The sequence below is a fragment of the Artemia sp. Qi Xiang Cuo genome, chromosome 9 (assembly GCF_049724085.1).
Source record: "Artemia sp. Qi Xiang Cuo chromosome 9, ASM4972408v1, whole genome shotgun sequence".
NCBI lineage: Eukaryota > Metazoa > Arthropoda > Branchiopoda > Anostraca > Artemiidae > Artemia > Artemia sp. Qi Xiang Cuo.
The window spans coordinates 27029347-27047306 of NC_142802.1; the positions used below are offsets into that span (position 1 = coordinate 27029347).

The following is a 17960-nucleotide window of genomic DNA, read 5'->3' on the forward strand; positions in this document are numbered from 1 at the left end:
GGACAGCAGGCCAAAAGAGTACATTTGGCTACATGAACATGGTTCAAAATCATCTTCAGGGGTTTGTGATGGACCTGCCGCTAAATATAAAACGAAGAGAAAGATTAAAGGGCATTGATATAAAAGAAGCCCCTGCAAGAGGTGGCCTTACAATATTGACCAATAGCATTCCAGCCAACTGTCCAGAACTGCACCTGATATTATGCTAAAGAAAATTTTTCTAGTAGAATCACCCGCAAGATATTTTTTGAGGGAAACTTTCAGCGAGGATGGAATTGTTCGGGGAGAGTTTAACAGGTGGAGGATTTTACGCGGGGGGGGGGGGGACTTTGGATGGACAACTTTTCTTGGAGGATTTTTTATAAAGGGGAGGGGGTTGTGCGTGCCTTACTTGAAAACCGATCAAAATATTTTGTCCCAATTCTTTAAGAATGGCTGCAGGAGCTTTGTAAAATATTAAACAGCTTCAGCTTTAAGATCAAGGTATTGAGAAGGGGGCAACCCCCCTCTTATACATAATAATTTTTGTTCGTTTAAGTAGTATTGTTGCACTTTAATTTCAGTTAAAAAGATTTTTTTATTTAATATAGATCTAGACGGTAGTAAACTCCCGCTAGAATAAATCATCAGTAAAGAAAATAACCCAACAAAAACTAGAAACAGCAGAAATGATAAGAGATTATCTTATTCAAAACCAGCCATAGGAACACTGACTAGAAATAAAGGGCTATTTACTAAATAGTTACTAAAAAATCCTCCAAGGGTAAAAAGTAATTCTAACTGCTTTAAAATATTTCATTGATTTTTTTATACTTTAAAATTATTTTATGTGTTCTTATTTATCTCTACCTGACTGGCAATGCTGTTCTCACTCATTTACACATTTGTTTTCTACAATCTTTCTCCTCTCAAAAATTTGAACTTCATCCTACTCATCTCACTCTTTTTTTTTCATATAAAGTGGTCACATGCGTGTCTAGCTAGAATCCCATGTCGAGACACGTGTCTAGCCCGACTTCAATGTCTAGGCAACGACCGTTCACAAGTAAAAATCGGTAATTAGCTAGACAAGCTGCTTGGCTAGATTTTGAGACTCTAGAACTCAATGTCTAGGATTTTCAATTACAGCCAATCAGAATGTGTTAATTTCCACTATTTTCATCATCTATGTTTACATTTTTAAACTGAAATTTAAATTTTGTTTTCTCATTAATGTTTTTTTTCATTTTAGGCAGATATGCAACACCAAACATAATAGTAACCCCAATAAGGCAACTGCTTGGCTTATCTCCTCCATTATCTTGTGACAATTATAAATGGGGATTACAACTTTGAAAGTTTTGCCTGCATAAGCTCTCTTGATTGGCTAGAAATGACAACTGTAATCTATTTGAAACTAAATTTGTAGTTTTAGCTAAGCATTAAATTCTTCTTGTGAACAGTAATTTCCTAGACATTGATTTCTGACCAGACCCGTGTCTAGACATGGGATTCTAGCTAGACACGCATGTGAACGCTGCTTAAAGCACTTTTTTCTTAAATAGATTTATTTTTCAATTAAACTCACAAAGCCTTTCAAACCACCAACACAATCTAGAGTCTGGTGACATTGCTTGACCTACAACTGATGCATGCTTGTAGTTTCAGTTCTTGGGAAATACAGGAGAGGGTGAATAAAGCAGACACCTTTTTTAAATAGGTCTACTAGATTAAATTTAACTAGCCCATTTAATTGAACCTACCAAGATTGGCTTAATGCTTTTAGCTTTGCTAAATTAGCAAAGCTAGGCTTACTATTTACAAACAAAGTTTTACAAAAATATTGCAGATTTGATCTTATTTCATTTTAGATTTAAAATATCAGACGTCCAATTTTCTTTTAAATTTTCTGGTCCTTTACTTCCTTATCTTAACATTTTAATCCACCACGATCCAACCCTTGCATGTAAACTTGTAAGCTTAGAGCTACATGTAAAAAGACCTAAGGTTAAATGTAAGCATGCAGACATGTAAGAACTCTTGAAAGTTTCTTCTAAAGTTTATGATTTAGCCCTCAGGCCTGGAATGTGATAAACTATTAGAACCGACTTGTCCGAAACCCCTATATAGGAGACTTATAGTCCCTTGGCTTAAACAACAAGCGAAATATACTGGCTTAAAAAACAAGAAAAGTGGCTGGAACCACGATATTTTGCATATACGGCATCTTTTTTCTTCTTTTTCTTCTTTTACTCAGATAGCGGGACACTGGAATTACGTAAAGGATCAATATATTATTAAGTAAAGAACAAACATTAAAGCCCATAAAGAGACTAAAATTTTGTAATATAACCTTAGTTTACTAGAAACCATCATCATCCATTTGAAATTAATTTTAAATGTTCCCCCGGGTAAGGTTCGAACTAACGACCTTAGGATTAATCCGGGTTGCAGCGGTAGCTAGCAATCTTGTAAAAGACGATCACGTTCAATGTTAAGAAATATAAAAACCCATAACTCCTACAAAAAAAGAGTCAGATCAATACAAAAGATACACCATGAAAACTGCCTTGTCCGAAAACCCTACATAGGAAACTTTCTGTCCCTTGGCTTGAACAGCAAGGGAAATATATTGGCCTGAAAATCAAGAAAAGTGGCAGCTACTACAAAATTCTGTTTAAACGGCATCTTTCTTTTTCTTTTTTTCTTCCACAGGTAGCTTGGCACTGGAACATCGTAGAGAGTTTTTCCATGGCTCATTTTAAAGGAAATTAATGGGGTTAAAAATCTTTTATAATTCAAACAAAATTATTTTTAAAATAGAATTAATTTTTTACAAAAAACTGCATATTTCATGTTAGTGATTGATCAATGACGTCACAATCGTATTACAGTAAAGAACAAACTTCCAGCCCATAATAACTAAAATAAGATTATAACTTCATGTTAAAGCTTGATCAATGATGCCATAATCGTAGGTTGTAGCCAGGGTGTCTCTTACTATTCCAATTAAGTAAAGGGACGCATTTCAGTAAAGGGACGACAATAATAATTCCCAACGACAGAAATGACTACAGCAGCAATGAAAATGATGACGACGGTGATGACGTCAGGCTCCAGAAAAGTCTAGGGGTCTTACAGCTCAGCGTTCTTTCATGATAGTAGACGAGATAAGGGTAGTTTGATGAGAGTTGGTAAGTTGTCTGTAGCCCTCTTGATGAGAGTAGGTTTTCGAAGGGGCTAATAATTCTTATATATTATAATAAAGAACGAAAACTAGTTCATACTAACTGAAATATTAATTAATAGTAGTAGCCTTAGCTTTAGTGGCAGTACTATCACATGCAAACTTTTCTGGACATGGTACGATTTTTTACTTACTTACCTGCTTGACTTTTTGAAGTTCGTCTTTTACTGTTCGAAGTAAGAAAAAGCCGCAGGATTTTTCCTGTTTGTAATATCAATATAAAGAGAGATAAAGATAACTATAAGATATCATGAAAACTATAAGATATGTTGTTAATTTTTAAACTGTACAGTAAAGAAAGAACTCTAGCCGATGACAACTGACATATTAGATTAACATGCAATTTTGGACCAAAACTAAATCATCATAAGTATGAGTATACAACACTAATCTTTTCATAAGATAACACAGTACTAAAGAGATTTCTCAACATAATATTATCGTGGTTGTAAGAGGATCTACATCCTAGTAAGAGCAGAGTAAACAAGTATCCCAGGGGATCAGGGAGCAGAGTCAGTCAAATCTGACATCATGCTAAATTTATCATCATTGTGCATACAAAATGCAGTTTTTTTGTCAAAAAAGGATTTCATTTTTAACATTATGTTTTTTTTATTATCAAAGCACGTATATATTGTTATATTAAATGCAACATCATTCTTAGGGTCTTTGCAACAAGTCTATCTTTTGAAGTGAAACTAAAAAATTCCTGAAATTAAAAAAAAAATTATTTTATTTGACTTATCAGTTAAAAATCTTTAAAGTACTTATATAAAATGCAATTTTTTGTTACTGTCTTGGCAATTTCCATATAAAACTAAACAGTGGTACATCTTGGTTGCAGCAGTATCTGCAAACTAGCAAGAAATAGACACGTCCTATATAAGCAAAAAGTATCCCAAAATCTCAAAAGAGAGTATTGCATAAAAAAAAGGCCCTACACTCGTCAAAAATGGGGTCAGATCAAAAAATTGAAACTTGTTTTCCCTTCGCTTTGAAAACCAGAAATATATATTGGCTTGAAGAACAAGGTAAGCAGCTTCAACAACAATATTCTGTATCGAAATATATTTTTCTTTCTTTTATTTCCGCCGCAGCTAGCACGGCACTGGATCGTAATAGAGAGCTTTTAAAGTAAAATTTATATTATGATTAAAATAAGGTCAGCCCCGTCAGTATACCACGTCAGTATAAAAATTCAGCTCAAAATCTCCAAAATTGTTATATACAATACAGAAATATTCATAGTGCTTTATCAACAATTTATTTATAGACCTGAACGCACAATACATTTATATATGGAACTAAACGCTGGTATATATATTTTTTTTCTATAGAAATAAATTCGTCAATCCAGTCAAGCCAAGCCAGGATAAAATTACTTTATGGTTGCAGCAACAGCTGAAACAGCTTGTTAAGGATGTATGTAGGAGAAGCGGGATATTCATGCGTGATAATTAGGGCCAATCCTATTTAGTTTAGATATAACACTGATATAAAAAAAATCCTATTTGGCTAAAAACATTACCTTTTAAGAGAACAGAAAATATTTCTGTCAATGATTAAGTCCTCAACGAAGTGTTAGAACCTAATCGCTTGATAAAGAAAATGTATCGTTGCTCTAGATTAAACAGTGAGATAGCATAAGCTGAGATGATTGTAGCAATACAAGTTTGGTGAAAAGTTAGTTACAGCAAGATGAATAGTGATAAGTCGGCAGTCAATATTGAGAATAGTGAGAAGTTGGCAAACAATAGGAGGTGTGGTAGTGAAATAAGTGACAATACTTCCAAATCCTGTAGCAGCAACGGTGAAGACTGTAGTGTGATCGTGACAAGCGACATTTTGATATCTACCGACAAAAGTTACTATAAAAGTAATGAAAATATTGATTACAGGAATGATTCTGCACTTGTCGCATCGCCCATTAAGGAACTCTCCAAGGATTACAACAAATACTAGAAAAACTTCTCAAGAAGCAAAGGCTTGAATATAAATAGAAAAACCTTTGTGCAGAATTTGTGTCAAACAAAACTCGATGACTGTGAAGTTTGTAAGAAAAAATTCCCTCAGAAGGGCTATTTGAAGTCACATCAAGCAATTCACTATGGGGAAAAACCTCATGAATGTGAAATATGTGGAAACAAATCCTTGCAGAAGGACCATTTGAAATTGCATCAAACAATTCACTCTGGGGGAAAACCCCATGAATGTGAAATTTCTGTGAAAAATTTTTCTCGTACGGGTTATTTGAAATTGCATAAGAGAAATCACTCTGGAGAAAACCCCCATGAATGTGAAATTTGCAATAAAAAATTCTCTCGGAAGAGCGATTTGAAAAGCCATCAAGCAATTCACTCTCCGGAGAAACCCCATGAATGTGAGATATGTGGGACCAAATTCTTGAAGAAGATCCATTTGAAATCGCATCAAACGACTAACTCTGGGGAAAATATAACGTCAGATGGCAATTTGCTTCATCAGGCATTTTTTTTTTCAAAACGTATTTCTTAACTTTCGTTTACTATGGGGTGGGGTCCATTCTATACTAGGTTGAAGCTACATCTGTAACCATGATAAATACAAACAAATTCTTTTCCAGCTATCCTCCATGAATAATTTTTGATTCAGTTACGTTACTACTTAACTCATTTGCAATAAAATACTTTTCATTGCATATTCCCCATAAATTTACCCATTAGCTAAGTTCATAACCAACAGCTGTGACATTATTCACAGCTGTACACAAAGATGCACTGGGGGCATATGATGTTTTTATGGAAAGCTTTGTCGTAGAAACTCCAAAAAGGACTAATTCGATTGGAAATTCAAAGGGCTTGTGCCCTTTTTAATAGTCGAAAGTGATTGGAAGGTATCTAAACCCCCTCTCACGCCCAACTTTTCCCCAAACACATCCAATCAGAACTTTGAGATATCAATTTTTTTCAACGTAGTTGAAAGTTCAGATTCATGAAATAAGGTTTTTGAGGATGATACCCCCCCCCCACGGCCCTCAGGGTAAGGGTTGTAAGTTATGCCTCAAAGACCTAATTACCACTAATTACCCTGAAGGCTGTTTCCAACTACGTTGAAAAAAATTGATATCTCAAAGATCTGATTGGATGTGTTTGGGGAAGAGTTGGGCATGAGAGGGGGTTTAGATACCTTCCAATCACTTTCGACTATTAAAAAGGGCACAAGCCCTTTGAATTTCCAATCGAATTAGTACTTTTTGGAGTTTCTACAATAAAGCTTTCCATAAAAACCTCATATGTCCCCAGTGCATAACTTACAACCCTTAACTTGATGGCTGTGGGCGGAGTGTCCTCCTCAAAAACATAATTTCTATCTGCAAATCAACTACGCTGAACAAAATTGCTATATCAAAATTTTGATTGGATGTGTTTGGGGAAATGGTGGGCGTGGAAGGGTCGTTAGTTGCTTTCCAATCACTTTCGATTATTAAAAAGGGCACTAGCACTTCCAATTTCCAATCGAATGAGCCCTTTTCGAAGTTTCTATAACAACTCTTTCGATACGAATTATTTATTGTTTATAATTTATAATTATTTATTATTTATTTCTCAGGCCTTGACTTGTCACTTTTGACGGGTAAGATGAAACTTGATGAAAAAAATGAGTATTTTTTTGAAACAGAATACCTGTTTGTTTACCTTTAATTTGTTTACCTTGTTTTCAAGCAAATAAATTTTTCTTATTTTTCAAGCCAAGGGACTAAAAGTTTCATTTCGATAAGACGCCATTTTTTACGGTTTTCAAGCTTTTTTGCAAAAGCACCAAAAATTACTTTTCGTTATAAACTTTTACTTTTAAGATGAACGGAAAAAATAGTTGCCCTTTTTGAATAACGTCAGATGGCAATTTGCTTCATGAGACAGTTTTTTTTCAAAACGTATTTCTTAACTTTTGGTTACTATGGGGTGGGGTCCATTCTATACTAATTTGAAGCTACAACTGTAACCATGATAAATACAAACAAATTCTTTTCCAGCTATCCTCCATGAATAATTTTTGATTCAGTTACGTTACTACTTAACTCATTTGCAATAAAATACTTTTCATTGCATATTCCCCATAAATTTACTCATTAGCAAAGTTCATAACCAACAGCTGTGACATTATTCATCATCTGGTACGCAAAGATGCCGTTTTTTTTCTTACAAATTGATTTTATTCTAAAACATGTTTTTGTTAATTACAGAAGTGACTATATGTAGTAATTTCCTTTAAAATGAGCCATTAAACATATCTATAAAATGCTTTGATGGCCCGCTAGCCATCAAAAAAAAAGAAAAAAGAAAAAAAGGAGACACATCAGTGCTACCCATACAAATAAGTTTTTGTTTCCCAGAGTGGAGTCTTCGATGCGATTTCAAAGTGTATAAGCGAGAGAATTTTTCACCACAAATTTCACAATCATAAAGGTTTACCCCAGAGTGAACTCTTTCATGTATTTTTAAGGTAGTGTTCTGAGTAAATTTTTTCTTTCAAATTTGACGCTCATAGGCCTTTTCGCCAGAGTGAATTCTTAGATGTATTTTGAAGTTGTTCATTAGGAAGAATTTCTTTTTAATAATTAAACACTCATAGCGATTTTCCCTAGAGTGAATTGCTAGATGCCATTTCAAATTCCTTTTTCTAGAGAATTTTCTATTGCAAATTTCGCATTCATGGGGCTTTTCCCCAGCGTGAATTGTTTGATGCGATTTCAAATGGTCCTCCCGCAAGAATTCGGTCCCACATATTTCACATTCATGGGATTTGTCCCCAGAGTGAATTGCTTAATGCTTTTTCAAATTGCTCTTCTGTGAGAATTTTCTATTGCAAATTTCGCATTCTTGAGTTTTTTTCCCAGAGTGAGTCGTTTGATGCGATATCAAATGGATCTTCTGCAAGAATTTGGTCCCACATATCTCACATTCATGGGGCTTCTCCGGAGTTTCTGGGGTTTCTGGGGTTCTGGGGTTTCTGGGGTTTCTGGATGTGTCTGGGAAAATGGTGGGCGTGAGAGGGGGGTTAGTTACCCTCCAATCACTTTCGATTATTAAAAAGGGCACTAGCCCTCTCAATTTCCAATTGAATTGAGCCTCTTTTGAAATTTCTACAACAGCTCTATCTATAGAAACCTTTTATGCCCTCAGGGCATATCTTACAACATTTGCCCTGGGGGGTCTGGGTGGTTTTTCATCCTCAAATACATAATTTCCAGAACTTTCATCTACATTAAACAAAATTACAATCTCAAAACTGTGATTGGATGTGTTTGGGGAAATGGTGGGTGTGAGAGGATTTTTAGTTACCCTTCAATCATTTTTGACAATTAAAAAGGGCATTAGACCTTTTAATTTCCAATCGAATGAGTCATTTTTGAAGTTTCTACAACATCGCTTTCTATGAAAATCTTATATGCCCCCAGGGCATAACTTACAACCCTTGCCCTGAGGGATGTGGGAGGTTGTCATACTCAAAGACCAAATTTCCAGAACTGTCAACTAAGTTGCACAGAAATGCTATCTCAAAATTTTGATTGGATGTGTTTGGGGAAAAGATAAGCGTGAAGGGGGGGTTATTTGCCCTCCAATAGCTTTCGACTATTAAAAAGGACACTAATCCTTTGAACTTCCAATCATATGAATCCTTTTTTCAAGTTTCTACGACAAAACTTACAATAAAAACATTATATACCCCCAGGGCATTACTTACAACCTTAGCCCTTAGGGCTCTGGGGAAATTGTCATCCTCACAGACCTAATTACCAGAACTTTCAACTACGCTAAACAAAATGGCTATCTCAAAATTTTGATTGAATATGTTTGGGGAAAAGGTGCGCATGAGAGGGGGGCGATGTAAAAGGGCACTCAATCATTTCGACTATTAAAAGGGCACTAGCCCCTTCAATTTCAAATTGAATTATTCCTTTTTGAAGTTTCTACGACAAAGCTTCTATAAAAATCTTATATGCCCCCTGAGCATAACTTACAGCCCTTGTCCTGAGGGCTGTGGGGGGAGTGTCCTCCATAAAAACATAATTTCTATTGGAAATCAACTACGCTGAACCAAATGGCTAACTCAAAATTTTGATTGGATGTGTTTCGGGAAATGGTGGATGTGGAAGGGGTGTTAGTTGTCTTCCAATTACTTTCGGCTATTAAAAAGGGCACTAGCCATTCTAATTTTTAATCGAATGAGCCCCTTTCAAAATTTCTACGACAACTCCTTCGATACGAAGTGCCCTGGCCAAAACCCGAAAATAAATAGATAATACATTGTGCCAACATTGTTTTTTACTTAGGCAGCGCTATTGCGCTGCCTATGATACCTGTACACACCTAAAATTACCAAGAAAATGGCTAGCCCATAACACACAACCGTACGATATATAGGGGCTAATAATCACATTATAAAGAAGCTACATCACCCGACCTGGTACAAAGTACTTCAGTCGACGCATAATTTGCAACTGTTGCAACTGACCAAGGCCTGTTGCAACTTTCTATGCCACAAGATCACTCTGGCATCAAAGTTGCCACAGTGATTTAGGCACTCCTCTGTTTAGGCACCCTCTGTAAACATTTTCTTTTCCATTGATTCATATTGTACAAGTGTTATTTTGTCTTGTAGTGACTTAATGGGAAATTAAAAGAACTTGAACTTGAACTGTGACGGTTGCTAGACATAATGCACTCTAGATAATAACCTACATACCTCATTAAGTTAACCTGTTCTAGAGAATTACCAGAAAACAATATTCGGCCATCGAGATCTATGGGCTTACCAATTCGACTAAAAACCATAAAACTTGTCTTTTTTACATTAACCGCCAACATACTTAAAGACGTAAACACACTTAAATCATTTAATACCATATTTACATTATTAATTAACTCATCCACAGAAACACCACGAAAAGAAATAGCAGTGTCATCAGCGAAAGATGTAAGACGCCAATCATGAAGGTAAAATCTCATAGCATCTACATAAATCAAATATTAAAGCGGATCCAGCACAGAACCCTGTGGAACACCACAATTCACAAGATATGGACTAGTAGTTACACTATCAAGTACAAACTCTCAAAATATTCAAAATAGTCTAGATATCATATAAGAAGGCTTTTGGGGTTGAAATAAACTCCAGAGATTAGGGGCAGGGGTTGTAAATTGTGCCCAGGTGGTATTTAAGGTTCTTATGGAAGGAATGGTCGTTTAACTTCAGAAGAGGCTCGGTCTTTTTCCCTGAAAAAGACAAAGTCAATATAAAACGAACAGAAATTAATCAAAAAAACTTTTGTCGTATTGTCCCAAAATGTGTCTAATAGAAATTTGAGATAACTATTCTATTAAAAATAGTTCAAATATCATATAACAAGGCTTTTGGGGTTGAAAAAAATCCCAGAGATTAGGGGCAAGGGTTGTAAGTTTGACCCAGGGGGTATTAAAGGTTCTTGTGGAAGGGATGGTTGTTTAACTTCAGAAAAGGCTCAGTCTTTCTCCCTAAAAAAGACTGTTTTAATATAAAACTAACATGAATTAATCAAAAAACTTTTTGCACAAAATAAGTTTTTCAAAAAAAAGTAAACAACTCCATTAAACCAAATATGAACAAAAATAGAACCAAATAATCTACCAAGCATACAACAACCACAAATTGGCATCAATACATAAATGAAACCCAAAAACAAAGAGAAATTAAAATAAGTATAACTGAAAACGAGCAGAAATTAATCTGAGTAAGATTCTAAACAATATGCTTTCTAAAAGCCAGAATATAATTTGTACTTTACTGAAAAAAAATCAAATGAATTTACTGAAAAAAATGTGCATTGTCAGTTTAATATATATATGCTGATATTTATTTTTTAATATTAATTAATTTTTGATTTCTTAAAGTAATAAAAGTGAAAACATTTAAACGATTTTTTTTCAGTAAAGTACAAGTTATATTCTGGCTTATAGAAGGCATGGGCTTTAGAACCCTACTCAGATGAATTTCTGTTCGTTTTGAGTTTGACCTATTTTAAGTTCTGTTTTTTTTTGTTTTTTTTTATTTATTGATACTGATTTGTGGTACTTGTATGCTTGATAGATTATTTGATTCTATACTGAGACTGATTTGTGGTATTTGTATGCTTGATAGATTATTTGATTCTATTTTTGTTCATTTTGGGTTTAATGGAGTCCTTTTACTTTTTTTTGAAAAAACTTATTTTGTGCAAAAAGTTGTTTTGATTAATAACAGAATAAGGCAATCCGTTTGATAGGGGGTAGGTTAAAGAAACTAGCCTGTTTTAGGAAATTAAAGGTGATGGATGTGGGACAAGTACGTCTACTAGGCTATGGTTTTTACTTACCAGTGTTTGCATGAAGTGTGTCCATCGGTGTTCTTATATTTTTTTCGACAAAATAATGATTTGCATTATTATTATACAATGAATGCTAATAATCTGGTAACAGAGTATAGGAGTGGAAGTCGAACTGGATTTCAAATGAAACATCTGGACCAGGGGGTATAAAACTCCCTCTCAGATGGTTTTAAGGTGGCTGAACACCAGCATTTTTTTTAAAAGGAAAAGTAATGTTTTTTTGTTAGGAGGTTGAGGAACCATGATTCAGAGATTGAAGATATAAGTTATTCTTTATTTTCTTTTGTTATTATCTTCTTTTTTTCCTTTTTTCCTTTGTTTCTTTTTTTTCTGTGTTTTAGTTGATTGTTCATCAGTAAATGTGAAAATGAAGTTTAAAATTTACTTAGAAATTTAAAAGTTATTTTTTAAGTAAGTTGAAATAGTTTATGGTAACCGCCCAGTGCCAGTGCATTTATGTCTTCCCATGGGTGGTTACCTATTGATCATGTTTAACTAGGTCGTTTTAACTTAAATTAATCTAATCTAATCAAGAACTGGGAAGTCACCCTCCCCTTGTACCCCAATTTTAGTTAAAGAAAACCAATCTTAAAAGACATATATTACAGTTAAAAGAACAAAATATTAGACCTAATAAAAAATAAACCAATAGTTAACTTATGATGTACAAATATAAAACTGATTTTCAGATCAAACTCAAAACAAACAGAAATTACCTGATATATGAACTGGGAAGTCGTCCCAATTATACTTTCACCCCAATTATAGCGCGAGTGTTATCCGCGCTCTACTGAAGGCGATACATATATTTTAAGCAAATTCTCTTTTACCATTATAACACTGAGAAATAAATAGATTAACGAAAGCCCTCGAAGCTAATGCGACTATCATGGCTGCAGCGGCAGCTGCAACCTAATAAATAGCATACAACAGCCCATAGTAACCAAAAGTTAAAAAATACATTTAGAAAAAAACTGCCTTGTGAAAAAAATTGCCATCTGACACTGATTCAGGAATGGTAACTGTTATTTCGGTTCGTCTTAAAAGTAAAAGTTTATTGCGAAAATAAATTTATGGTGATTTCGAAAAAGAGGCCGAGACCCCTTGAAAATGGCGTCAGATCAAAATGAAAAGTATACCATTGGAATCAGCATAGTCCAATACCTTACACAGGGAAATTACAGTCCCCAAACTTTAGGAACAAGGAAATTCTTTTTTTTTGTATGGGTAGCACTGATCTGTCTCCCGGTTTTTTGTTTTTTTTTCTTTTTTTTCCAGGGCTAGCGGTTTACCAGAACATCATAGAGAGATGCTTAATGTCTCATTAAAAAGCTTTTTCTCGTATCGATGTGCTTTTATAAATTCCACTATCTGCAAGTGCCATAAGGCACCAAATTGGCACTTTTTGTGCCATTTCTCAAGGAGTTGGCTAGCGGGCTACGAAAGCATCGTAGACAGATGTTTAGTAGCTCAAATAAAATCTATTTCTCATATCTACGTTTTCCCTATAAATTCAACCATTTGCAAGTGCCAAATGTCACTAAAATGACACTATTGGTGCCATGTCTCAAGTGGAAAAGCTGGGCTAGTGGGCCACCAGAACTTGTTAGAGAGGTGTTTAATCACTCATTTAAAAGCTATTGTTCATATCTACGGTGCTTTTTATCTATTCTACCATCCGTAAGTGCCATATAGCACTAAAAACCGCACTTTTGGTGTTACTTCTTAAGTGAAAAAGCTTGGAAGTATAAAACGGTACCATTGTAATGATTATGGTCCAAAACTCTTAACTGCAGATTTACAAGAACCCTTCCCGTATACTCCTCCTCCCACTCCCCTTAGCAAGTTTCATTAGTCCGTTGTGAAAATTCACTAGGAACTCTTTAACACTGTCAGCCGACGTTGAGGCTCGCAAAATAATTTTTAAAATATCGAATGTTCTTAAGAGGAAGAAATTCATAGAAAAATAAATAATTGAATCTCGAAGTTCAAAATGACTATTTCTTGACGTAACCCCTCCCCTCCTCCTGTTCGCGAAAGTTCAAATTCACCAAATATAGTTTATTGCTCTCACTCTATATAAAAGAAACTTTAAATAACTCAATGTTTAATAATAGCCAATTACAAACGTATTTGGTGAATATGGTCCAATAACTAAGCTTTTGGTGATGACGTAACTCTCAACAGTCTTTTGAAAAGGGCTGTAAGTTACACAATTATGGTCCTACAAGAACAAATGGATTGAATTCGATCATCAGCCGTCGTAGTTCAGTTGCTAGCACGTTAGACTTTGAATCGGAATGGCAAAGGTTCAGTTTCTTAATCAGGCATTTTTTTTTTTTTGTTTATTGACTTTGCGGTTATTAAAAAATTATTTATTTTTATGCTTATTTTTTTAAGGTAATTTTAATTATATATTGAAAGTTACTGATATCACAGCTGCTCTAAGACTACGAAAAGGTTTATAGATTAGTTTTTTATTGTTAGGCTGCGTTCTCACTTTTAACTAATAAATCAACATCCTTGTTTTTTATACTTGAGTATTTGTGTTTTCAGTAAAGCGCCAGTTTTCTATAATCATACAAACATGGGGATATATTATTATTTGGTTTATTTGTACTAGTCTCATTGATATATGTTAGATACACTGAGAAGCAATAATGTTTTTTCGTTTAAAGTTTCAACTTTGCTCTTTACTTAAAACGTATGTTTTTTAAATTAATATTTTATAATGTCAATCTAGTTCCATAAGGCTGACATATATACACTGAAGTCCCATTCATGCTTTCTTCATTCTGAACATATTCCTATAAAATGCATGAAGGTGTCGAATAGATTTGTCAATCTGTGTTTAAATAAAATAGACCGGAAAAGAAGAATTTAGGCATAAAATTGTTTTTTTTTTATAAACATACATATTTTTTTTGGCATGATCTTGATTTGTATTAGAATTTTTAGCTTTCAACTATCATAATTGTCTTTAATGATTAATAAAAAAAATTATTTAGTTTTTGTTTGTTGTAACATCAAAAACAACGCAACAAAGAAAAATGGTGTCCCAGGGCTAAAAAAAAATGAAGCTTTCTTTCGCTTTTCTTTGGTTTTACAAATTACAAATTGTACTTCATTATAATCAATATGTATTTTGAACAGCTTAGTTTTTATAAGGGCATATCTAGGCCTTTTTGGGGAGAAGGGATATGATTTATTTGTGGGAATGGTATTCTACAAAAATTCCAAACCGCATCAAAACTTGTTCTGAGACAGATTTAACTATGCGAAAGGGGGGTTACACCCAGTAAACCCATCCCTCTGAATGTGGCCTTGAGATTTTATTTGGCAAAACATCAACAAGAAAAAAACAGAAAGATATAACCTTTATCACAGGCAGCGCAATAGCGCTGCCTAAGTAAAGAACGATGTCTACGCAATGTATTGTTTTTTTTTATTTTTTTTCTAGACCAGGGCACTTCGTATCGAAGGAGTGGTCGTAGAAACTTCGAAAAGGGCTCATTCGATTGGAAATCGGAATGGCTAGTGCCATTTTTAAAAATCGAAAATGATTAGAAGGCAACTAAAACCCCCTCCACGCCCACCATTACCCCAAACACATCCAATCAAAATTTGAGACAAATATTTTGTTCAAAATAGTTGAAGGTTCTGGAAATTAGGTCTTTGAGGATGACAACCCCCCCCCCACCATTGCCCTCAGAGCAAGGGTTGTAAGTTATGCCCTGGGGGCATATAAGATTTTCCCTGAAAGTGTTGTCGTAGAAATTTCAAAAAGGGCTCAATCGATTGGAAATTGAAATTGCTAGTGCCCTTTTTAATAGTTGAAAGTGATTGAGGGCAACTAACCCCCCTCTCACGCCCAACATTTATCCAAACAAATCCTATCAACATTTTGAGATAGCCATTTTGTTTAGCGTAGTTGTAAATTCTGGAAATTACGACATTCAAGCTGAAAATCCCCCCCCTACAGCCCTTTGGGCAAGGGTTGTTAGTTATGTCCTGGATGCATATAAGGTTTAAATAGAAAGTGCTGTCTTAGAAACTTCAAAAATTCGTTTGGAAACTAAAATGGCTAGTGCCCTTTTTAATAGTTGAAAGTAATCGGAGGCAACTAACCGCCCTCTCATGTCCACCATTTCCCCAAACCCACACAATCAAAATTTTGAAATAGCCATTTTTTTAAAATAGTTGAAAGTTCTGGAAATTAGGTCTTGAGGATGACAAACCCCGTTACCCCTCCCACAGCACTCAGGGTAAGGATTGTAAGTTATTCCCTGGGGCATATAAGGTTTTTATAGAAAGAGTTGTCGTAGAAACTGCTAAAAGGGGTCATTCGATTGGAAATTGAAAGGTCTAGTGCCCTTTTTAATAGTCGAAAGGGATTGAAGGGCAACTAGCCCCCCTCTCAAGCCCACCGTTTCCCCGAACACATCCAATCCAAATTTTGAGATATTAATTTCTTTCAACGTAGTTGAAAGTTCTGGAAATTAGGTCTTTGAGGATCAAAAGCCTCCCCCCATCAACAACCCTTAGGTCAAGGTTAGTAAGTTATGCCCTGGGGGCATAAAAGGATTTTATAGAAAGTTATTTTGTAGAAACCTCAAAAAGGGCTCATTTGATTGGAAATTGAAAGGGCTAGTACCCTTTTTAAAAGTCGAAAGTGAATGGAGAGCAACTAACCCCCCTCTCACGCCCACCTTTACCCCAAAAACATCCAAATAAAATATTGAGATAAACATTTTGTTCAACAGAGTTGAAGGTTCTGGAAATTAGGTCTTTTAGGATGAAATTCCCCCCCCCACAGCCCTCAGAGTAAGGGTTGTAAGTTATACCCTGGGGGCATATAAGGTTTTCATAGAAAGCTTTGTCGTAGAAACTTCAAAAAGGGCTCAATCGATTGGAAGTTCAAATAGCTAGTGCCCTTTTTAATAGTCGAAAGTGATTGGAAGGCAACTAACCCACCACTCACGTCCAACATTTATCCATACAAATCCAATAAACATTTTGAGATAGCCATTTTGTTTAGCGTAGTTGAAAATTCTGAAAATTAGGTCTTTCAAGATGAACCCCCCCCCCCCAAGTCCTCAGGGAAAGGGTTGTAAGTTATGTCCTGGGACATATAAGGCCTTTATAGAAAGTGTTGTCGTAGAAACTTCAAAAAGGGCTCATTCAATTGGAAATTGAAATAGCTAGTGCCATTTTTAATAGTCGAAAGTAATAGGAGGGCATATAACCCCCCTCTCACGCCCACCATTTCCCCAAAAACACACAATCAAAATTTTGAGATAGCCATTTTTTCAACATAGTTGAAAGACTGGAAATTAGGTCTCTGAGGATGACAAACCCCCTTCCCCCTCCCACAGCACTCAGGGCAAGGATTGTAAGTTATTCCCTGGGGGCATATAAGGTTTTTATAGAAAGAGTTGTCGTAGAAACTTCTAAAAGGGGTCATTCGATTGGAAATTGAAAGGTCTAGTGCTCTTTTTTAATAGTCAAAAGGGATTGAAGGGCAACTAGCCCGCCTCTCAAGTCCACCTTTTCCCCAAACCCACATCCAATCAAAATTTTGAGATATTCATTTTGTTTAACGTAGTTGAAAGTTCTGGAAATTAGGTCTTTGAGGATGAAAACCCTCCCCCCCACCCTCAGGGCAAGGTTTGTAAATTATACCCTGGGGGCATACAAGAATCTCATAGAAAGTTGTTTCGTAGAAACTCCAAAAAGGGCTCATTTGATTGGAAATTGAAACGGCTAGTACCCTTTTAAAAGTTGAAAGTGAATGGAGAGCAACTAACCCCCCTCTCACGCCCACCATGTCTTAATTTTTTTCTTCGTATAGAACTAAGTTGGCATAATCTTTTTTTTTTTTTTTTCTTTTTTTTTTTTTTTTTTTTTTGGTTTGGTCCAGGGTTATAAGTTTTCACGACAACTCATAACGTAGGAGTTGTCGTAAAAACTTTGAAAAGGGCTCGTTTGATTGGAAAACGGAAGAGCTTGTGCCCTTTTCAATAGCCGAATTTGTTCAAATTCGAGATAGCCATTTTGGTCAAAGTAGTTTAAAGATCTGGATATTATGTCTTCGAGGAAGACACTCCCCCCAGAGCCCTCCGGGCAAGGGTTGTAAGGTTTGCCCTGGAGGCATTTAAGGTTTTTATAGAAAGTGTTGTCGTATAAACTTCAGAAAGGAGTCATTCGATTGGAAATTTAAACGACCAGTGCCCTTTTTCATAGTCGAAAGTGATTGGAGGGCAACTACCCCCCTCTCACGTCCACCATGTCCTCAAACACATCAAATCAAAAATTTTGAGATAGCGATTTTGTTCAACGTAGTTTAAAGTT

At 35.2% G+C, this 17960-nt stretch overlaps 1 protein-coding gene across 1 annotated transcript in view; it reads left to right on the plus strand.

Annotated features, from left to right (window-relative positions):
• The first annotated feature begins 11675 nt into the window (after window positions 1–11675).
• The window catches only part of LOC148948509 (glutamate--cysteine ligase catalytic subunit-like), an 88612-nt gene continuing 82327 nt past the window's right edge, over window positions 11676–17960 (plus strand). The window contains exon 1 of the mRNA XM_089094952.1: window positions 11676–11753. Within this exon, the coding sequence (XP_088951078.1) occupies window positions 11676–11753 (78 nt within the window). The remainder of the gene's footprint in view (window positions 11754–17960) is intronic.